Raw genomic sequence first — 22,640 nt, forward strand, 5'->3', positions numbered from 1 at the left:
GGGCGGCAGCTTGGGACCAACGTTCCGGGGGAGCTGCGCCACTTTGCATGCGGGCGGGAGGCAGCAACAAATCCACGGATTTAAATCAGCCATCCCGATTGTGTGCGGAAGGGTGCCGACGGGAGGGGACTGAAACTGGAGCAGAGAAGAGCAGCTGCACTCTGAGCTCTGCGCGACTAGGGGACTGGTCATCTGGCCTGCCTTGTGGGGAGCGTATCAAAGCAGACGAACGGGAACGGTGTAATATGCAGGCTGGCTTCCTCCCCTGGGGCGCAGGGTGGGCGTCAGACACCGCGCCCTGGAGAGGGTGGCAGGGCTGTAAAATTCCAGGCGAGATCAGCCCTGTTCCAGGGGAACAGGGGCAAGCTGCTAATACCAGCTCACGGGGCCCCTGTAATTAACGTGCACCTTGTATACATGACGGAGAGTGAGTCGACCAGGCCGGAAGCCCGCACCGGTGGAAGAACAGGACTGCATGCAGCCGGTGGGGGGAGAGGGGCACATAGCTCAGGCCTGAGGGTGTCCTCTGCCAGTCAGAGATTGGGACTTGGGGTGCAGTGGGAGCAGCAAGGCTAATCTTTCAATTAGTACGGGTCTTGGGAGGGGACTGCGGTCTAGTGGTTAGAGCAGAAGAGGTTCAGAGTGAGGACTCTCAGATACTATTTTAGCTCTGGGAGGGGAGTGGGGTCTAGTGGTTAGAGCAGAAGAGGTTTAGAGTGAGGACTCTTGGATATTATTTTAGCTCTGGGAGGGGAGTGGGGTCTAGTGGTTAGAGCAGAAGAGGTTCAGAGTGAGGACTCTTGGATATTATTTTAGCTCTGGGAGGGGAGTGGGGTCTAGTGGTTAGAGCAGAGGAGGTTTGAAGTGAGGACTCCTGGGTATTATCTTAGCTCTGGGAGGGACCTGGGGCCTAGTGGTAGAGCAGAGGAGGTTTGGAGTGAGGGCTGCTGGGTATTGGCTTAGCTCTGGGGGCCGGGGGACTGGGGGCTAGTAGTGAGAGCAGAGGAGGTCCTAGCTAACACGGACCGGATGGAACATGTGCCTTTGGAGTGACCCCATGCATCACCCTGACCAGCCAGCAGCAGCTGTGCAGAGCAGGGCAGCTGTCCATGGCCTTTGGGTGTTTCACCACCCAACACGAAAACACCGACATGTAAACAAAAGTGCAGTGCTGTCACGGAAACGCAGCCCCCAGCGGGCAGGGTGGCCCTCCAGGGCCGGTGGTCTCTGTCCTCACCAGAGACCGAAACCACAGGGGAGGGGACGCATTATCCCACCCACTCGGAGCTCAGAGGGGGTCAGGGAAGAGGTTTCCCTCCCCATCCCCTAGGGAAATTCCACCGGGGCCTGGGACGCCCACGGTATCTCCACCAGCGAAGGCAGCATCTTCCCCACAGACACATGGTCCCAAGGGGCCAGGCTCCCCCCCAGGACACCTCGTGAGGCCCAAACCTAAGAGCTGAGCTCCCCCAAGTCCCAATACGCCAGTGCGCCTGGTCCTCCTGCCAGGGAGACCCCGCACTGGCCCATCCTCCTCGCAGTGTCTGGGTGTCTCTTTCTTGCCTCTTCTCACAAGCCAGCTCAACAGGCAGCAAATTCCACGGTGCCGGCCGGGTGTGTGTAGGGTTGCTAGGTGCCCGGTATTCTACCGGACGGTCCGGTATTTGCACTTTGTCCAGTAAAAAAAAAAATCGGAAAATACCGGACACGTGCAATGTGCGGTATTCTTTGATTTTTCCGACTGCGCACCGGATGGAAGCCTGGCGTGGGCGGGGGCAGCGGCTGGAAGGCGGGGCCACCATCGGCGCTGGGAGCCTGTGATTGCGCAGAAGTTTGGCGGAGGCGGGGGGAGTGGCTGGGACTCCCCTGCCAGGCTTCCGCGCAATCACAGGCCCCCAGCGCCGATGGCGGCTCCGCCTCCCAGCCTGGAAGTCTGGGGTTGCGATCGCCGCTCTGGGCGTGTCAGAACGGGGGTGTGTGTGTGTGTGTGTGTGTGTGTGTGTGTGTCTGCGTTCCTTTTTTTTTTTTTTGCGCTCGACAAAAATACCGCGTGTCTGGTATTTTTTGGGAGACCATCTGGCAACCCGAGGTGTGTGGGAGGGAGGAAATGAAACAGGGGGAGAGAAAACGAGTGAGAACGTGTGTGGAAGAGGAACCGAGGGCTGGTCTGCAGAGGGGACCCACCTCAGCCCCGCTACGTCTCTGGGGGGCCGGGAGGGGGTGTGTGTGAAAAACCCAGAACTCGGAGAGCTCGGGCTTCACGGACCTAACACTTGGGGCAGACGGCGCTAGGCTGAAGGAAGCGTTCTCCAGTGACTTAGCTACAGCCTCGGGGAGGTACATTCACAGAACTGTCGTCACCTCTCCGAGAGGCCGGCTTGATTACGCCCCTCAGGGCTTTTTCACACCCAGACCAGGGTCACTAAACCAGCCTCCTTCTCCAGAGCAGGCCCGGAGCGCTGCAGCTGTGTAGACGCACCCGGAGAGCGGGAGCAGGGAAGGGACGGAGAGCAAGGGGAATGGAAGAAAATGGAAAAGCACGAGAAAGGGAGATGCTGTGCCAGCAGCACTAGCTCCCCGGCTCGGGTCGGGAATCTGTTGCTAATTAATGGAATCTTCCCCCGCTCCTGTTACCATATGGACGTGTTTAAATCTGGAAGGGGAGCACGGGGCGGGGGGAGGGGCAGGTTTATTTCTCTATAGTTTCCATCCCTGTCCTCGTGAGCGATCTGCAGGCGCGCTTCCCTGGCCCCGCGCTGTCATTCTTACACACTTCACCCAGTTGGCAGGGACTCCCTTCTGGCTGCCAGGGCGAAGACGGGAGCAGCCACAGAATTCAAACGAGCAGCTGAGATATTCCCCCCCCCCACCCCCATCCTCCACAGCAGCAGCACCGTGTGCTGCAGACCGTCCCTGAGGATGCCCCAGATCGGCCTTTCCCTCCTCAAAGGCTTTGGCTGGAGATTGAAAATAAGCGGTGACATTTCAGGGCCGGCTCCACCGTGGTAACCCTGCGGCGAGTTGCCAAGGACCCCGGGAGCAGCCCACCAGCCCACGTCCCATATCCAGCCTCCAGCTTTCACGAAATCACAGGGCAGGGTGGAAATGCCAAAAAAATTTTTATTAAGAAAAAAAAAATACAGCCAAGCAGCCGTGACTACGGAAAGTTCTCGATGGAGGCCCAGGATCTCTCGGTGGTCAGGGCTGCTGGCTCTGCAGATGCCACTTCACCCAGCTACAGGCAGATGTCCTGCGCCCCAGATCAAAAATGACCCCACCTTTTGGATGGCTGACAGTTTGGGGTCCAACCAGTGCCACAGTCTGCAGAATTGGCCTGGAATTTCCACCCTGTCCTGGTTTAGAGGAGGTGGGTACATGCCTCCCCTCGGCCCTCGCTTGGAGCTGAGAATGACCAACACCTCTGCAAGGAAGGGTCCCGAGTTGGACACCCAAAGCCAAAGGCATCTCAAATTATTCTGGAAGCACCAAGCAACTGGGGCACCCTTGTGCTGGGGAGATGCACACACCTAGCCAGCTTCGGAAGAGCTGCAATCAAATAAGGAAGGTGAGATAAAGAGGTGAAGTGACATGCCCCCGACCACCCAATCGGTCAGTGGCAGAGTGGGAGAGAGCCCCAAGACCACTCCTATTGGTTCAGGAGGAGCCAGCGTTTAGTTAGGATGCTGCTGGATCTGATTCAGCAAAGCACTTAAGCCCCTGCCCGGCATGCCCAGGGCATGGTGAATCGAGATTCTGACTAGTCTCACAGAATCTGCCAACACCCTGCTAACGCAGGCCTGACTCTGTATCTGGCCCCCTGGCCTGTGATAGTCCTTGGTGAGTAGCCAGAAGGACCCTGTCTCCATGACGGGTAACCAGGCGGGCTCAAGCCATTCCTGCGCCCCGGCCAGCGGGACACATGCGCGGCTCCACCCCCAGGCGCACAGCGCATGCACGGCCTTGCCCCCCAGCGCTCTGCGCACCTTACAGCTGCCATCAGGCGCCCCCATAGGTTGGCACCCCGGGGCAGCTGCCCCGCTAGCCACCCCCTTAATCCGGCCCTCAGGGTAACAGGTGGGTTGGGCAGGTTTGGTTCAGGCCACCTGGGGAACACAGTGTATCTCTTACGAAAGCAAAACCCAGCGTCATGTCCCTGCCAGCGGGGCTGACGCTGGCAAGGGAGCCTGGTGAAACCCGCCAGGCAGATCACGGAGAAACTGCACCAGCTGCACCTTCGTAGCCTGCAGTGACAGGCGTCTGCCGAGCGCGCACCGACGGGAATTCACAGCCCCCCCCGCCGAGCCAACCTCCCCGGGGAGAAGACTGACAACCCCGAGAGCGGCAGCACAAGGAGGAATCCCGCGGAGCGCCCCTGGCTCAGCAGAGAACACTGTCAGCTCTCTGCAACCCGGCCGACCCAGCGGCGGTGCGGCTGGCTCGCGCCCAGGGATTCTGAGATATCCTAATTAGCCATTTGCATTTTCAAAGCCCTTTCCCCGGCTGCAGCTGCCTCAGAAACTTCTCCTGAGGGGATTTCTCATGCCTCTGATCGGGATTCCAATGCGGCTCGGGGCGAGGGAGAATCCATTCGGGGCGTCTCTCTCTGCGCCAAGGCCCCTCGGGGGGAGCCCAGCATGGCTGCTGCCAGCACTGGAGGGGGCAGGAGAAACCGTGGGATGAGATGCACCTGGCTGGCAGGAACTGGGGCTGAAGGAAACGTTTGGTAACCAGGAAGCGCCTCATGAGTCGAGGAATTAAATTCCTAGCGGAAGGGTCGGACGCCTCAGCAACTGGACCCTTGAAATCCGGACGGGACAAACCCTGTTGGGAGCAGGCTGCGTTGGCAAGGGAAGAGGCCATAGGAGAGACGCTTTCAAAGGCTGTCTTGGAGCTGGGATAACAGATCATCATTCCCTTCCTCCCTCTCTCCATGCGAATACCTAGGCGCCCTGTTCTCTGGCTTTCCCCAACCGCGGTGGATAAAGAATGGCTGAATCAGGGAGGAAGACGGGAATTGTGGGAGGCAGGGCTGTGCAGCCTGGGCGAGCAAAGCCTTCTCCCTCCCCATGGCAACGCAGGGTTTTCCAGGCCGGGCCCCACATTTCTCAGGTAAACGCTCAGCGTGGGCCCGACCAAAGAGTCTATGGGGCCCACGGTGGCCATGGACAGCGGCTGTGCCGTGCAGCCGGGCATCTCCCAGCCAGGGCAGTGGGGCCCTAGGAACCGCCTTGCCCCAAGGCCGGGCCTGACTCAGCTCCAGCTGCCATAGAGCCTATTTTGACCGAGTGGTTTGCTGGGCCTGCCCTAGCGATGGGCTTTTAATGGGGAGCGAGCTCGGGCTGATTCGGGAGCTGCTCTCAGGTGCCCTTCTGGCACCGGCCCCTGTGGGACGCAGCCCAAACATGGGGCCTGTCTGTGCTCACCTGCCCCCAGCCTTCCCTCTGAGGGAGGAAACGGGGGGCCTGCCTCGAGGCGCAGCCGGCCCAGCGCCCGGCGCACCCACACAAGGGATGTCAGTGGAGAGATGTCTGCAATGAACTGGGCTGGGGGGTGTCTCATTTTCATAGAATCCTAGACCACTAGAACTGGAAGGGACCTCGACAGGTCATTGAGTCCAGTCCCCTGCCCTCACGGCAGGACCAAGCAGCTCTCCAGGAGCTACTCACCCACGGAAGCCTGAATCAAGGGATTTTCTCTGCCTCCTCCTGCGCATTCCCTCCCAAACCCCCACACTCCAAGCCAGGAGTCTGGATCCAGAGCAGCAGGGACAATTATCCTCGTCCGAGCTGGCCAACAAGCCAGCGCCTTGCGAGGACTTTCACCCTAGCCAGTATGTCTTGCACAGCGGGCCAGGCTCAGCTCTGGGGCAGTTCCAGGGTGCATCGGCCCAGGCGTGGCTGTCACAGAGCAGCTGCGGGGGGGAGAGGCCAGGTGCGCACGCGTGGGCTGAGCAAGCGAATGAAGCAACCTCTCCGTGGGCTCCTACCTGGAGAAGGTGTTCCTGGCGTAGTGCATGATGCTGTCAAAATCGTACGTCTCCCCCAGGGACTCCACCTCCTCAGGCTCCATCTTCAAGAAGTTATACTCCTGCCCTGCGGAAAGCGGGGGAGACAGAGGCACGAATAAGGCGAGGCCAGGCAACAGTCCCTCTAATGCGTTTTTCTATCCATTTGCGGAATAAATTTTGTTATATGCACCAAGGCATGTGTCGATGTGCACCACCAATAGAAACACATGCTGTGGGCAACTGTTCCAATCAGCTTGGCAGCAGCTGAATCTCTCCTGGGTGGCCACCCAAGCACCCAGCTTACAGGATAAACTGACCCCAGGTGGGGAAAATCTTGGGAACCCGGATAAGCCACACGTGTCCTTGATCTAGCTCTCTCCCCTCGAGCGTGGGCCGACTGCTGCCATCCTCAAGGGTGGCAGGTGTGGGGAGGAAGGAGAGGGGAGGGCAGTGGAAAGGAATGGAGGAGAGAGGCGTGCAGGGGCCTTTACCTGGCTGGATGTTCTCCCGGACGATGGAGACGTGGTCGTCCCGGTCTGGGCGTGTGTGCTCATGCCAGAAGCCGATGACGTGGCCCAGCTCGTGAACCACGATGCCAAACTTGTCGCAGTTCTTGCCAATGGAGATGGCCTGAGGTCCCCCTCCTCTGTGGCCCACGTAGGAGCAGCACCTGGGGGTGGGGAAGGGGGAATCAGAGCCCCATCCAACCCCATGCGTAGCAGGAGTGAGAAATCTGCCAGCCAATCAGCAACACTCCTTGGTGCTCAGGGGCAGAGGCCAATATGCCAGTCTCCGAAGGGTTAATGCTCTTAAAGGTACACACCTCCCCTGGGGCTAACTGGTCTGGGATTAGACTTAGGTTCCATCCATCATCCCTGCATGAGCAGGACGCTGCCACCGCACAATAGCGCGGCAGCAGCTCCGCCGGAGGCAGCACATATGGGAAAGCGTTACTCCGTGGAAACTTTTCATGGCCTGCCCGTGCTTTATTTCAATGAAAGCCCCTGCAGCTCCAACTCCAGTAGGGGCCCCGTCGGAAACCGGGGAGACTCAGCCAGGGCTGCAGCTGCCTGAGGGATGGAAAAGTGAAAGCTGGAAATGCGAAAGTGGGGGGAGGGGTGCGAGAAGCTGCTCCAGGTGGGGATGGGGGAACGTTAGGATGGAGTAAGACCTGGCCTGGATCTTTGCCTGGGACTAGCCTGGGGTTAACTCCTAAGAGCAATCGTGTTTCCTCTCTGCAGCCCTGCGCTCAGGCCAGGACTGGACGTGGACGAGCCAAAATACCATCAGGAAAGCTCCTTGGCCAGGCTGCAGGGACTCCGAGAGCCCCGACAAGAGCTCACCTCTGGGGCTAGACTCATTCCAGCTCAGAACCAACCCCCTGCAGTCACTGGACACACCCTGGGCTAGACCCGCAGGAAAGCAAATTTTTATAATTAACATAGATGCATTGGAGAGGGTCCAGCGGAGGGCAACCAAAATGATGAGGGGGCTGGAGCACATGACTTATGAGGAGAGGCTGAGGGAGTTGGGTCTGTTTAGTCTGCAGAAGAGAAGAGTGAGGAGGGTTTTGAGAGCAGCCTGCAACTTCCTGAAGGGGGGTTCCAAAGAGGATGGAGAGAGGCTGTTCTCAGTAGTGACAGATGGCAGAACAAGGAGCAATGGTCTCAAGTTGCGGTGGGAGAGGTCCAGGTTGGATATTAGGAAAAACTATTTCACTAGGAGGGTGGGGAAGCGCTGGAATGGGTTCCCTAGGGAAGTAGTGGAGTCTCCATCCCTAGAGGTGTTTAAGTCTCGGCTTGACAAAGCCCTGGCTGGGTTGATTTAGTTGGGATTGGTCCTGCCTTGGGCAGGGGGCTGGGCTTGATGACCTCCTGAGATCTCTTCCAGCTCTATGGTTCTATGATTCTATGTTATAATTCTTAATCCAACCCCTCCCCCCCTCAATCCCTTCCATGAGAGGATCTCAAAGCACTTCACACAATAAGCCCCCTTAGTCCCTTGCGGGAGCAGGTCCGTGTTGTTACCACCACTGTGCAATATGGAAATGGAGGCCCAGGGGTGCAAAGTGATCTGCCCAAGGTCACCCAGCGAATCAGCGGCGGAGTAGAGCACAAGTGTGCTAACTCCCATGGCTGTGCTTTCATCTCTAGGCATGGGGCGCTTCAGCTCTGCACGCAGCCTTTTAGGCTGGGGTTTCCCAAGAGGCCCTATGGGAGTCAGGTGCTCCTATTGTGTTTCCAAGTAAAGCAAGTACCTAACTCCCCTAGGCTGCTTTGCAAAGTCTCAGTCTTAGTTCCCAGCTTGCGCAACTCTGCTCCCCCCTTGGCTCTGGGGAACAGGGTCCCCAGCCCCACTCACCCACAAGGCCTGTGCGTGAACACGATGTAGCTCTCTTCGGTATTGCGCTCCAAAAACGTCACGCAGGTGTGCTTCTCCCAGTGGCGCATGGCCTGCCGGAAAATCGCCCGCTGGCTCCCTGCACGAGAGGCAGGAGGAGACCAGTTACTGAGACGCTAAGCCCCGTGGGGTGTTTGTTCTCTGAATGTACAGCGCCTAGCACCAGGGGACCCGGGTCCATAACTAGTGCTCCTAGGTGCTACGGTAATACCGATCATCATCACAACAGGCCCTGCAGAGGTGGGTGAGGGGCACGGAACCCTATTGCACCTGCGAGAGCATCGTGCTCAACAATCTTTCACTCTTACGTGGAAATGTGGAACTGCAAGGCCAGATTTTCCAAAGAGCCCTGCACCCAGCAGCTGTGTTCACAATCTACAGGCCTCTTACCAAAAGAGGCAAGAGTCATCACTGGCGTCCGATCACATTCACAGCCGGGAAAAATGCATCACAGACCGTGACATCTGATCTCCCCTGTGAAACGTGGCCTCTCGTGTACGTGTTCCTGATAGGATGCTCATTTCACCAGCATTTTTCAAACTTTTGTCCTGACTCAAAAGGAGGGCACAGCGGGGTGGGGGCTTGCAAGGGTAATGTAGGAAGGTCGCAGTGCTGCCTCCCTTATTTCTGTGCTACCTTCAAAGCTGGAGAGCAACAGCTGCTGGCCAGGCACCCAGCTCTGAAGGCAGCAGCCTGCCAGCAGCAGGGCAGAAGTACCAGACCAGGGTATCCTGACTTCTGTGCCGGTGCCTTCAGAGCTGGGTGGCCGGAGAGCAGCAGCTGATGGGCCAGAGAGAGCCCTGATCTGAAGGCAGCAGCACAAAAGGAAAGGGGGCAATATCGTACCAGGCCATCCTGACTTCTGTGCTGCTGCTGGCGGCCACTCCGCCTTCAGAGCTGGGCTCCCAGCCAGCAGCCATCGCTAAATTAACTTTATTCCCCACCACCACCTCTTTTAGGTCAGGGCCCCTGCAGTTACACCATCAAGACATTTCAGGTGCAGATATCTGAAATCATGACATTCATTATTTTTAAAAAATCCTATGACCATAAATTGGGTAGGGTCCGAGTCATCATTATCCTCATTTTAAAAGCTGGGGAAACTGAGGCACAAAGCTGCTCATATACAGCCCCACAGCAAGTCTGGGGCAGAGCTAGGAAGAGAACTCAGGTGTGTAGGCTCCCAATCCCCTGCTGTAACCACTGGGCCACATTGCTGCCATGTAGGAGCACAGCTTGGCAATGAAACTTGCTCCCTGCGGGCCCAGCCAATCGCCCCCACTCACCACTGAAGTTCCCGCTGATCACGTAGGGAATGACCCCGTCCGGCCACACCCTCTCATGGCGGGAGGTGGCTGCGCGGCGGCTCCGAGACCGCACCTGTCTCCATTGTCTCTTCCGCTGCCGCCTGGCCGCCAGGCTGGTGCTGATCCCTAGGAGCATGAGAGCAGTGACGGCAGAGGTGTGACCATCTCCTATAGTCCAGGGGACCCTCACCGTCCCAGGCCAAATCCCCCTGGTGTAACACCACCGCCTTCGGTTACACCAGCGACGGACCCAGCCCAACCAACCCCACACCCCAGGCCAATCACTAATCCACCCGCCCTTCCATCCGTTCTGGGGTGATGGCTCCGAGGCCCAGCGTGAGGGTCATGATATAGGGACTAAGCTGAGACCATCAAACTCATTCACGAATGCGTCTGCGTCACACTGGAACCCAGCACTTCACAGTGGAAACCCAGGCTGGACCCCAGGGCTAGCCCAGATTATAGGCAAAATGAACATAAGAACGGCCGTACTGGGTCAGACCAAAGGTCCATCTAGCTCAGTAGCCTGTCTGCCGACAGTGGCCAGCACCAGGTACCCCAGAGAGGGTGGACCGAAGACAATGATCAAGCAATTTGTCTCCTGCCATCCCTCTCCAGCCTCTGACAAACAGAGGCCAAGGACACCATTTTATCTCCTGGCTAATAGCCTTTTATGGACCTAACCTCCATGAAATTATCTAGCTTCTCTTTAAACTCTATTATAGTCCTAGCCTTCACAGCCTACTCTGGCAAGGAGTTCCACAGGTTGACTACACGCTGTGTGAAGAAGAACTTTCTTTTATTAGTTTTAAACCTGCTACCCATTAATTTCATCTGGTGTCCTCTAGTTCTTCTATTTAGAGAACTAATAAATAACTTTTCTTTATCGGCCCTCTCCACACCACTCATGATTTTATAGACCTCTATCATATCCCCCCTCAGTCTCCTCCTTTCTAAACTGAAAAGTCCCAGTGGCTTTAACCTCTCCTCATATGGGACCCGTTCCAAACCCCTAATGGACTAATCCAGGGGTGGGCAATAATTTTGGAGGGGGCCACACCAAGAATTTGGTGGGTGGGCAAGAGCCGCACTCTTCCGTGATATTAATGCAGGAGGGGCGGCGTCTGGGACGGAGCCTAGGTGCAGAGCAGAGATTGGGGTAGGGGATTAGGGTCTAGGAGAAGGTGCGGGGGCTGGGAGGGATCTTGAGCTTGGGGGTTGGGAGATTCGGTGTGGAGGTTGGGGGTGAAGGAGGGCCACTCAAATAGGCCAGCTGTGTCTCCATGCCCCACGCGCCCCTACAGGGAGGACCCTCCGTGCGCTGCCTGTACTGCAAGCATGGCCCAGGCAGCTCCCATTGGCCAGATTCCGACCAATAGGAGCTGTGAGATGGTGGTGGGGGCGGGGACAGTGACGCACCCCCGGGGGTACGCAGCATGCAGAGATGCACAAGGCCCCTGTAGCCGGGCGTGCTGAGCGGTGTGCGGGAGTGTGGCAGGCAGGCCCATGTGGGTTCCGTGTGTGGCCCATGACACAGTTTGTTGACTGCTGCCCACACGCGGGGTGGCCAGGTTCTGCTGGGTTTTGTCCGTGTATTTTTTTCCCTACTGATATTACTACAGTGACCCGCCCGTAAAGCCAGGGCCCGTGAAGGGAGGGGCGGGCGGATCGCGCACACAATGCCTGTGAGAGCCGTGCGCCCCCCGAACCCAGTCCCAGCGCTGCCACGGTTCCGTCAGTGCCCCCTCCACTTTCTAGGAACGCCAACGCAGTGAGCAAAATCGTGTGGCCCACGGAGATGAAGGAAGGCCACTCATGCAGCTCACTCACTAGCGTAGGTTGCCTCTTGCTTAGCCTGGGTCTAAATAACTCCCCTTATTCTGAAATAACAAGGCGAGCGTCCACACTACCACGCCTGTTACTTCGCAATAACAATTCCTGCTTGCGAAGAGCGATAACGCTTTGGGGATGTCGAGACTACATTGTTTTTTCGAAAAAACTGCCCCCTTTTCGAAAAAACTTCACCTGCGTCCACACTGCAATCACGTTCTTTCGAAATTAAATCGAGAGAATGCAGGGGTTTTTCCGACATTGGTAAACCTCAGGTTACGAGGAAGAATGTCTTCTTTGAAAGAGCTCTTTCGCAAAAAGGTGTGCGTGGACGCAGAACATTTTTCGAAAGAGGAGGCAATCGAAAAAAGCCCCGGTGGCCATTCTGTGCATAGCAATCCAGGCTTTCTCGAGAGAGCGTCCATGCAGTCTGGATGCGCTCTTTCGAAAAAGCTGATGGTTTTTTCGATCCGGTTTTGAGGTGCGGATGCCCTTTCGGAAGAAGCTTGCAGTCTAGACATACCCTTAGCTAGCAATTGTTATTTTGGGCGTGGTTATTTCAAAACCAGTGATTTTGAAATCATTTCCCAGCGTAGACATGCCCTCCTATAGGCGCCGGGGTTATGCGGGCGCCTTCTTTGGCCCAGGGATCCCTCGCTGGTGCACAGGAGGAGATTTTCATGAGTGATTTGGGGTGCCCAAGTCGAGGCCCTAAAGGAGAGCGTCTTGGCCGCAACGCACCACGGTGCCCACTTTGTCTAAGGCATGATGGCGCATGAGGTAGGAGAACCACTGATGGAGAAAAGCTGCTAGCTCCCCAAGGGTCTGTCCCTCCGTGGCCCGTGGCAGGACTTTGCCCTCTGGCCTCTCCCCTCGCACGTTACCGAGCCCAGCTAGGACCGTCTCACGCCACGGGGGCGTCTGCTCTTCTCCGTGGGGAGCGTCTCCCTGCGGCCCAACAGACCCCACCGCCAGGGAGACAGCAAGACTCGTGGAGAGATCCCCAGCAACTCCAGCCCAGCCCGGGGAATGCGAGCGGTTAAACAGCTCAGCAGGGTGGGAACTGGCCCCCGGGAGCTGGGGCGCCTTTGTCTTCTCCCAACCGGACACGCCGCCTGCAAATATTGGCCGTGGAGCCCTGCCAGCAGGGGCTGCCCCCTTTTCAGCCTCTCTCAGCTGAGCTAACAGTGGCACAGCTTGCGGGACTGGTGACCCCTGAGTCTCAGCAGGAGGGGAGACGGGGTCTGTGCAACCCTCCAGCCCTGGCCAGGCTGTTCTGTTTGTCTTCAGTGCAGGGGGGACAGAGAGCGGGGAGAAAGGCAGGAGAGCGGGGCTGGGGAGTCCAGCTGTGCCAAATGGCTCCCGTGCACAAGCCAGAGCAGGAGGACGTCTCAGTGCAAGAGGGTCTGGGACTGGCAGGCAACACAGAAAGAGACCCATGGGGATGGGGAAGTGAGCTTCCTATCCGTGGCTCTGGGGGCTAAACCCACGAGCTCCACGGCCTGGGCTCTCAGGCGCTACGGGTCTACAAACAATCCTGATAAACTTGCATCGGAAGCCGAGAGGGGGCAAATTAAACCTCTTCTCCGGTCCCTGCTGCATCTTGCTCCTTCTGAGAGAGCGACTAGACCAGCCCCGCCGGAGACAACCAGGGAATGAATAAGAAGCATCCATGCTTGCCATCCCTGGTGCTCCAGGGCCTGTGTTGTGCTCTCCATTTCCAGGCAGCGTCAAGCAGACAAAGTGACTCACCCAAGGCCACACAGCATAGCAGTGGCAGAGCCAGGAACGTGGGGCCTCCTGACGCTCAGGCCAGTGCCTTACCACTGGGTCAGGAGCTCCCTTCTTACAGCGACCTTTTATATAGAGGTTTATAAAATCATGAGTGGCGTGGAGAAAGTGAATCAGGAAAAGTTATTTACTTGTTCCCATAATCTAAGAACCAGGGGCCATCAAATGAAATTAATGGGCAGCAGGTTTAAAACAAATAAAAGGAAATTCTTCACACAGCGCACAGTCAATCTGTGGAACTCCTTGCCTGAGGAGGTTGTGAAGGCTAGGACTATCACAGGGTTTAAAAGCGAACTAGATAACCTCCATGAATTTAAGTCCATAAATGGCTATTAGCCAGGATGGGTAAGGAATGGTGTCTGTGACCGTGCCCCTTCGGTCTGGTCCGGGGGCCGGCCAGCTTCTCTTTAAATGGGGTGGTCTTACCCCTCACGTTGGGGTTTTGGTTGTATTTTCCTTCTCGGGCGGGGGAAGGAAGGGGGGCCCGGGCCCGCCCTCACTCTTGGGCCCCAGCCCAGGGCCCTAAGGACTGAGACTGTGCCCCAGTCTCGGTCCGGCTGACGGGGTCGTGCCCCTAAACGTGTCAGCCCACGGGCTGTTTCGCCGCCCTGCCCTGGGCTACTTCCTTCCTCCCCCCCGCTCCTCCTCAGGACCGTCGGTACTCACGGCGTCTGGGCGCCCCGGAGAGGCAATCACGGGAGTGTCCACGTCTCGCTTCTCTCTGGCGAGTCCGTGCCGTCTGCGAGCCTCCCCCCCTCTCCGGCGGCCGGCAGGGTTTTAAAGTTCCCGCCGGGCCGGGGGTTTTACGTGCCCCGCCCCCACGCCGTCCGCCCGGGTGCGCCACGCCTCCCCGTCTCACCGGTGGGGCTGAGTTGGGCTCAGCTGAGCCACAGCTCGGGAGCAGCTGGCACATGGCCGGTACTCGTCCCGCAGCCTCTCTGAGAGGGCGCAGGTTCCCTGGTGCAGGGTGCGGGGTCTCTGTTACCGTCACAGTGTCCCTGGCCTCTGTTTGCCAGAGGGTGGAGATGGATGGCAGGAGACAGATCGCTTGATCATTGCCTGTTCGATTCACTCCCTCTGGGGCACTTGGCATTGGCCACTGTGGGCAGACAGGCTACTGGGCTGGATGGACCTTTGGTCTGACCCAGTACAGCCGTTCTTATGACCTGCAGCCAGGCGGGTGTTCCCCAGTACCGAACTCTGGGCTAACAATGCAGGATGGAGTTTTCAAAGGTGCTTTCGGGGAGCTGCTCTCCCAAGTCCCGCTAACTTTCCCGTCAGGACCCTTTGAAAGCTCCAGTCCGTGATACCCGTCCCATTACGCAGCAGGACATGCCCGCCGGGAATCGTTTAGACATGTGACCGTGGGAACCATTCCCGCAGCCCAGGTTCAGCAGCAGCCGCCATAGCTGGGCAGAAACAGCCCTCTGTTTTGCAGCTTGGGGGTGCTGATTAATCTTAACCAACAGCGGGAAGTCGGGAAGGCTTTGGCCTCCTCACTTGTCTCCGCCCACCTGCGCATGGAGGCATGGGAAAGAGACCGGAACAAAGCGTCCTGGCAGCTGAGCAGTCCCTGCCACGCCGACGGTGCTGCCGTACCTGAGGTGGTGTTGGCTGGTTTCTCAAAGGTGCGGCGTCTGAGGTCTGCGAGTTGGTCCAACTGGAACAGCTTGAGGTCTTCCTCGTCCAAGGCGATGTCTCCCAGGAAGGCAACTGGAAAACAGAAAAGGGGACAGGCCGGTGAAGGGGCAGGAGTCGGCGGGGTTTAATTCAGCTGCCTTCCCGGGGTGGGCAGTTCGTAAGGGGCACCCTGGAGTTTGCAGTCAGGGGATGTCATGCAACGTGGGAAGAACCGAGAAAAAGAAGAAACACTCAGGGCTGGGTTTTCACGTGTCCTGCAGCTGCGGCGGAGCCAGATTTTCAAGAGCTCAGTTCCCTTTGGAACAGTTCGGGGTGAAATTTCCCAGTCTGTGGCCTTATGCAGCCCTTACGTCCCACCGAAGGGAAAAAACAGGGTCTTTCAGGGTTTCGGGGATGCATGGGGTTTGTTCTGCCCTCTGTCAACAGGAAGGCTCTGACTGGCATCTAGCTGCCAGGGCAGTCACTGCTCCAGAGACCTGTCCTTGCTAATAGTGTGAGGGGGCTTTGGGGTCTTGGTGCCAGGGTCCTGCATGGCACCATAACACAGCCCCAGTAGGAGGGGCAGGAGCAGCGACTTATAGGCATCGCTAGACTGCAGTGCTGCTAGCTCTTGTGATTTTGTAGTGAGTGGCGCTACGCAGGTTGAACCTCGTTAGGCCGGCACTCTTGGGATACGACTGGTGCAAAGCCAGACAATTTGCCGAATCACAGGAGGTCAATATTGTCTAGCAGCATTGCTTCCTGGGCTTCTAGAAGACATTTCAGGGCAAATTAAAGCTAAATAACATCACAGAGCACTGAGAACCAGGCCTGGTGGGTGTAAACAAACTTTATGGGACCGCGGGAAACTTGGCCACACCCATGATAAGTGGCCATCTGGAGAACTAACATCACGCCGGACCACGGAAGTTGCCAAACCAGAGAGGTTCAACCTGTATTTGGTCCGTTTCTCAAGGCACTTTCTGAGCGCAGCTGCACATGGCGAGGTGAGAATCTCAAGGTTCGTACGGTTGCCGAGAAAAACTGGAACACCGGCCCGGGGTGCACCCGAAAGGCCTGGACGTGAGGCGGGAAAGAACCCAGCAGCAGCTCGTTTCTGTGTCCCCAATCTCCTGACCGGGAAGCCAGTCCCAGGATGTGCGGAATATGACTCATGATTTGTCCAGGCTTGGCATTAGCAAGACTGCCAGGGTCGGTTTATTCTTCAAGCCACACCAGAGGCGTCCCAGCCATTGCTAGTGAGACAGGTTGACCGGATGCCTTGACGAGCGGCTCTAATGCGGAATCTGGTCCTCATCACCAGGGGCCCAGCACCAGGCCTAATCTGCACGCCAGCCCCATTGACGGCGGAGTCCTTGTCGCAGCCCCACTGCGTAGGAGTGAATTTCACTCATGCGGTTTGCAGTCTCCAAAGCAGACCTTTCCACCTGGGACCAATCAGTAGAGCCCTAAAAACCCGCGGATATCCGCTGTATATCCAGGGATAGGGACGCAGATCTCTGCAGCTCATTTTTGCGGATACAGCATTTTGTATCCACGTAGGGCTCTACCAAGCAGGAGCATCCGGAAAAGCCTGAGGCTGCTCTCTATCTGCAGTGTGAATCTGGACCAAGCCAGTAGCTCCCAAAAGATGCTATCGACATTAGAGTGCAGTTTCCCCTTCGGTAGCTGTGTGGCACAGCGAGGGCTGTCAATCAATCGCCATTAACACGACACAGGGGCTGTGTCTAGACTGGCAAGTTTTTCCGGAAAATCAGCCGCTTTTCCGGAAAAACTTGCCAGCTGTCTACACTGGCCGCTTGAATTTCCGGAAAAGCACTGACGATCTCATGGAAGATGGTCAGTGCTTTTCCGGAAATACTACGCTGCTCCCGTTCGGGCAAAAGTCTTTTTCCGAAAAACTTTTGCGCAAAAGGGCCAGTGTAGACAGCACAGTACTGTTTTCCGCAAAAAAGCCCCGATCGCGAAAATGGCTTTTGCGGAAAAGCGTCCGTGCCAATCTAGACGCTCTTTTCCGAAAACGCTTTTAACGGAAAACTTTTCCGTTAAAAGCATTTCCAGAAAATCATGCCAGTGATGTGGAAAAGAATGTGATTGCCCCAAATTAATCACAGTTCTTCGCCATTTCAATTGCACTGGTAAACAATAACACAATACCATCTATTTAAATGTTTGCGGTGTTCTTCTGTCTTTCCAAATATATTGATTTCAGTTGCCACACAGAATACAAAACGTACCAGGCTCACTTTGCATTATGATTTCGGATTACAAATATTTGCACTGTAAAAAAGATAAAAGAAACAGTATTTTCCAGTTAACCGCATACAAGCAATATAGCGCAGTGGTTCTCAACCAGAGGCACAGGTACTACTGGGTGAACATAGAGGTCTTCCATGAATAGTAAATATCAGCTAGATATTTGCCTCGCTTTATAGCAGACTGCAGAAAAAGCACTAGCAAAGTCAGTATAAGCTAAAATGCCATACCGACTATGACTTGTTTACACTGCCCTATAGCAGTGTTTCTCAACTTTTTGTTTTATACAGTACCCTTTAAAAAAATATATAAGTACCCCCAGTACCAACAGTTTTCAGACACACATTTTTTTTCTCTACGGTTGCAACAGATTTGTTTAAACAACTTAATTGTAGTCAGGTGGGTGATGAAATTTTTGGGCGTAAAAAGTACAAAAATAATAAAACGCTGTAAAACTTAAAACAAAAATCCAGTTTTCTCCAAATTTCAGTTGCGTCGACGGACCCCCCAGACTTCTCTCCAGTACCCCTAAGGGTACTCGTATCACTGGCTGAGAAACACTGCGCTATGCAATGAAATGCAAAGTACAATATTTATATTCCAATTGATTTACTTTATAAACTATACTAGAAGATTTCACTAGTGTTGCTCGGGTCCCTAATTTTCGTTTTACTCTCTCAGATAGATAGTAGATGTGTTGCAAGCTTTTGCCAGCAGAAGGTTCCTTTCTTCACCAAATAAGATTCCCGTTGCTCGGGTCCTTAATTAACGTTTGTTTTTATTCATTTAAATCATTGCTCTGGGGTGGGGCTGAGGAGGAGGGGGTCAGGAAGCAGGCTGCCTGGGGGAGAGGGGACAACCCCAGCTCTCTCTCACCTCAGCAGGTTGGGGCCAGGTGAGAAGCGCCTCTCCATGGCCGCTGCAGCTCCAGCGGGCACAGCCGGGGGAGGGGGGCATATCCTCTAGATGGGGCAAGTCAAGGTTCATCTGCCCCACTGCGCTCCCCAGCCAGAGTGAGGAATGCAGCAAACGGGGCACTTTCCTCTCGCTCCATGATGAAGGGGAACAGCCAGCAATGTTCCCGGACAAATTGTGGGAGGAGCTTCAGCCTCCCCTCCCCCCCAATCTCCCTAAAGAGCATCTGTGGGGTGGGAAGCTCAGGCCTGGGGCAGTCCCAGACAGAATGGGTGGGGGACACTCCCAGCCAGCCTTTTCCACTCGCCTGGTGATTCTGTCTCTTTTCCGTATGATTTTATGAGCAGCAATCCCATTCCAGGCACATCCCATTGTCCTGGCACAACCAAACCCTGGCCTTGCTTTAAGTGATGATAAAAGGAAGCTGCCTGCCGAATTTGTTGTTCCTAGTTCTTATTGTTTAGTAGGGGCTCTTGAACAGACAGACCGACCGACAGACTCTCTCAAATAAATAGATTTTGGAAGCAAGTCGTTTTTAAGTGGGGTGAAATTTTGGGAGCACCTGACAAATCAGACTCCTGAAAGGAGTAAAGTAGTCTGGAAAGGTTGAGAACCACCACTGTAGTGCAATATCTTGATTGTGAAATACACACAATATTTACAAATATGCGTTTTTTTTTGGTTACATAACTACACTGGAAAACAAAACAATGTGACACTTTAGCACCTACAAGTCCACTCAGTCCTACTCTTTGTTCAGCCAATTGCTCAGACAGACAAGTTAGCTAACATTTGTGAGAGAGAATGCAGCCCTCCTACTGGCGCAGTCACTTGAAAGGGAGAATAGGTGTTTGCATGGCACTTTGGTAGCCGCCCGGGCAAAATGTGGTGCGCCAGATGTGCTAAACGTTTGTTTGCCCCTTCATGCTTGGGCCACCTTCCCCAGGACAGGCTTCCATTCTATTATCGTTTCACAGTGCGATTAAAACGGCGATTAATCACGATTTTAAAAAAAAAATCGTTTGACAGCCCTCGAAATAGCTATGACTCGTTGGGGCTAACGGATGCCTCTATGCGCAGCCTGAGAAGAGGCCAAGGGTGGTCCCTCGGATTCTCTTCTTGACTTTAGAAAGGATCCCTTGTATGTCACAGGGGAAGCACATACCTTGCTGGGAAGAGTTTGCCCTGCCCTGCCTGCTCCACGGACAAACAGAAGAGCCTGTTCTTCAGGCTGCCACGGCAGAACATTCCTCCAGTGCAAGGAGGTGTCAAATGTTACCCTTCGGCATTCGACTGCACGAGGTGGAGGCCAATGCGGGCCCACACCCCCGGATGTGCCTTATGGATAGAGATTCCAGGGCTGGACGGGATCACGGGGCGAATCCCAGGGCAGCAAATTCCACCCGTAGCTGGGTGAGTTAGGAACCCCAGGCGCACTCCAATCTGTTGGGTTCTCATTGCCACCAGCACACGAAGCTCAGCTCAGCTGAATTTCCTTGGCCACACTGCAGCTGCAGTGCCCTGGGCATGTTTGCCAGCTCGTGAGGGGCCCTGATAATCACAGCATGCGATAGGGGAGGTTAGGGGGCAACATCCGCTCTCTCGTGACCTTCCCATGGATTCAAGCGTGCACAAGCATAGCGGGTCATGTCACAATCCCAGATAACCAACCTTAGAACCCGCGGCGCCAGGGCAAAGTGCGGCCCCAGCCAGGGATCTCACCTGCACCTTGGAAAGAATGCAGCAGGCTTTGGAAAGGGTTCAGAAAAGGGCAACTAAAACGATTAGGGGTTTGGAACGGGTCCCATATGAGGAGAAGTTAAAGCGACTGGGACTTTTCAGTTTAGAAAAGAGGAGACTGAGGGGGGATAGGATAGAGGTCTATAAAATCATGAGTGGTGTGGAGAGGGCCGATAACGAAAAGTTATTTATTAGTTCCCTAAATAGAAGAACTAGAGGACACCAAATGAAATTAATGGGTAGCAGGTTTAAAACGAATAAAAGAAAGTTCTTCTTCACACAGTGTGTAGTCAACCTGTGGAACTCCTTGCCAGAGGAGGCTGTGAAGGCTAGGACTATAATAGAGTTTAAAGAGAAGCTAGATAATTTCATGGAGGTTAGGTCCATAAAAGGCTATTAGCCAGGGGATAAAATGGTGTCCCTGGCCTCTGTTTGTCAGAGGCTGGAGAGGGATGGCAGGAGACAAATCGCTTGATCATTGTCTTCGGTCCACCCTCTCTGGGGCACCTGGTGCTGGCCACTGTGGGCAGACAGGATACTGGGCTAGAAGGACCTTTGGTCTGACCCAGTACGGCCGTTCTTATGTTCTTTGCCTCTCCTCCCTGCCCCTTCCCAGGGAAAGCAATCAAGATGGATGCAGATGGAACAGCCACTGGCGTTCTGTGCCCGTCACCGCTGTGTCAGTTCTCCAGCTCCACTGGCAGCAGTCGTGCTGGTTTGGATACAACAGGCCTTGGGGCTTTTTTTTTATTACTTATTATTACCCAAATTGTTTTAACCTGGAACTCCTTTTGCAAAACACACACACCAGTCGACAGCCAAGGGATACTCACATAACCTCAGCTTCATCGGCCAAAGAGAATATAAACCATATGCTACAACTGGGCCTCGGCCTCCCCCCTTCCCCACAGAGAGCCGGACTCAGCGCCTTCGCGGGACGGCCACTGCTGACCGCGGAGCCAGAGTATCCAGGGACGCTCTCGCGGGGGGCTGCTGGGAGGAGAGGCCAGGGCAGCGGCTGGGCGGCTCCAACATCCAAAGGGCAGATGGAGATGGGGCCTCCAGCTGCAACGTCTGGATTCAGATTTTAAACACATTGGAAGCTTGGATCTCGGTTTGGGGCTGTCCTGGTAGAAAGATTAGTGGCCCAAGTGCATTGTGCAGATCTGGGATCCGAGCCAGGGACTTGGTTCGGGTCCATCAGCAGCTGGGAGCCAACTCCGGAGCGCGCAGCTCGGGCCTCCGTCAGGCAAACCTCACTACAGCCACGGGGAGTTTCACCGGACTAAGGGCGGCCCTGAAGATTTGTCTCCATGGGGACCATGAAATTCAGCCCTGTGCAGAAGGCCAAGTACCACTAGCCCTTAAATTGGGCCAGGCTCTGTGTGTGTGTGTGTGTGCGCGTGCGCGTGTGTGTGCAAGTACCACTAGCCCTTAAATTGGGCCAGGCTGTGTGTGTGTGTGTGTGTGTGTGCGCGCAAGTAGCACTAGCCCTTAAATTGCGCCAGGCTGTGTGTGTGTGTGTGCAAGTACCACTAGCTCTTAAATTGGGCCAGGTTCTGTGTGTGTGTGTGTGTCTCACTAGCTCTTAAATTGGGTCAGGCTGTGTGTGTGTGTGTGTGTGTGTGTGTGTGTGTGTGTGTGTGTGTGTGTGTGTGTGTGTGTGTGTGTGTGTGTGTGTCTCTGTGTCTCTCTCTCTCTCTCTCTCTCTCTCTCTCTCTCTGGCTATGTCTAGACTACAGAGTTTTGTCGGAAAAACGGCCGTTTTCCTGACACAACCTGAGTTATGTCCACACACTGCAAGCGACACTAAACCGAAAGAACAGAGGGCTTTTCACGCAATTGGTAATCCTCATTCTACGAGGAAGAAGCCTTTTTGCGAAAGAGCTCTTTTGCAAAAAGGCGTGTGTAGACAGGGAAGAGGGAGTTTTTTCGGAAGAAGAGGGAAGAGGAAAAAGCCCAGGTGCCCTGGCAATCACAGCTTCCATGCGAGATAGTGTCCAGGCAGTCTGGATGCTCTCTTTCGAAAAAGCGCATCGCAGTGTGGATGCTCTCTTTCGCAAGAAGTTTTAAGCGTCTTGAGCAAGAAGCCTATGGCCTAGACATAGCCTCTGTGTGTGTGTGTCTCTCTCTGTGTATCTGTGTGTGTCTGTCTGTGTGTATCTGCGTGCATCTGTGTGTGTGTGTGTGTGTCTCTCTCTGTGTATCTGTGTGTGTCTGTCTGTGTGTATCTGCGTGCATCTGTGTGTGTGTGTGTGTCTCTCTCTGTGTATCTGCATGCATCTGTGTGTGTGCGTCTCTCTCTCTCTCTTTCTCTCTCTAATTTGACCCCAGAGAAGACAGAGTATCCAGCCTTCTCGTTACATGGGCAATTCTACAGCCACGTGCTCCCCCAGCACGGCCGCAGAGCCAGCTCTGGGTGGCTAAGGACTATGCGGGGCCATGCAAGCGGATAATGCAGAACGCACCGAGAATGGAAACCACAGAGAAATGGTGGAACGGTGCCAGAACAGGCCAGCAGAGTTCAGAATGGGCTCACCTCCCGCAGCGGTGGGCAGCCTCCCGCCCAAGAGCCGCATCCAGCCCCTCAGGGTGCTGCATGAGGCCCGGGAGACATTTTGTCGACTGTGGCCCACACGCAGGGTTGCCAGATTCTGCTGGTTTCCATACACGCTCCCTCTGCTGCCAGTCCCAGCGCTGCTGCGGTTCCGTCGGCGCCCCCCGCACGTTCTAGGGACGTCGGTAAAACCGCC

At 55.4% G+C, this 22,640-nt stretch overlaps 2 protein-coding genes across 4 annotated transcripts in view; both read right to left on the reverse strand.

The window, feature by feature from the left end:
* Positions 1 to 22,640, reverse strand: part of PPP3CC (protein phosphatase 3 catalytic subunit gamma) — a 288,696-nt gene that overhangs the window by 239,584 nt on the left and 26,472 nt on the right. The gene's annotated exons all lie outside the window — the stretch shown is intronic.
* Positions 1 to 22,640, reverse strand: part of BMP1 (bone morphogenetic protein 1) — a 99,104-nt gene that overhangs the window by 41,290 nt on the left and 35,174 nt on the right. For all 3 annotated transcript variants that reach the window (XM_075910889.1, XM_075910890.1, XM_075910891.1), the window contains exons 2-6: positions 14,935 to 15,048; positions 9,694 to 9,840; positions 8,369 to 8,486; positions 6,499 to 6,677; positions 5,987 to 6,092 (exon numbers count right to left, since the gene is read on the reverse strand). In XM_075910889.1, coding sequence (XP_075767004.1) covers positions 5,987 to 6,092; positions 6,499 to 6,677; positions 8,369 to 8,486; positions 9,694 to 9,840; positions 14,935 to 15,048 — 664 coding nt within the window. The remainder of the gene's footprint in view (positions 1 to 5,986; positions 6,093 to 6,498; positions 6,678 to 8,368; positions 8,487 to 9,693; positions 9,841 to 14,934; positions 15,049 to 22,640) is intronic.

Source organism: Pelodiscus sinensis, chromosome 28 (genome assembly GCF_049634645.1).
Source record: "Pelodiscus sinensis isolate JC-2024 chromosome 28, ASM4963464v1, whole genome shotgun sequence".
Lineage (NCBI taxonomy): Eukaryota > Metazoa > Chordata > Testudines > Trionychidae > Pelodiscus > Pelodiscus sinensis.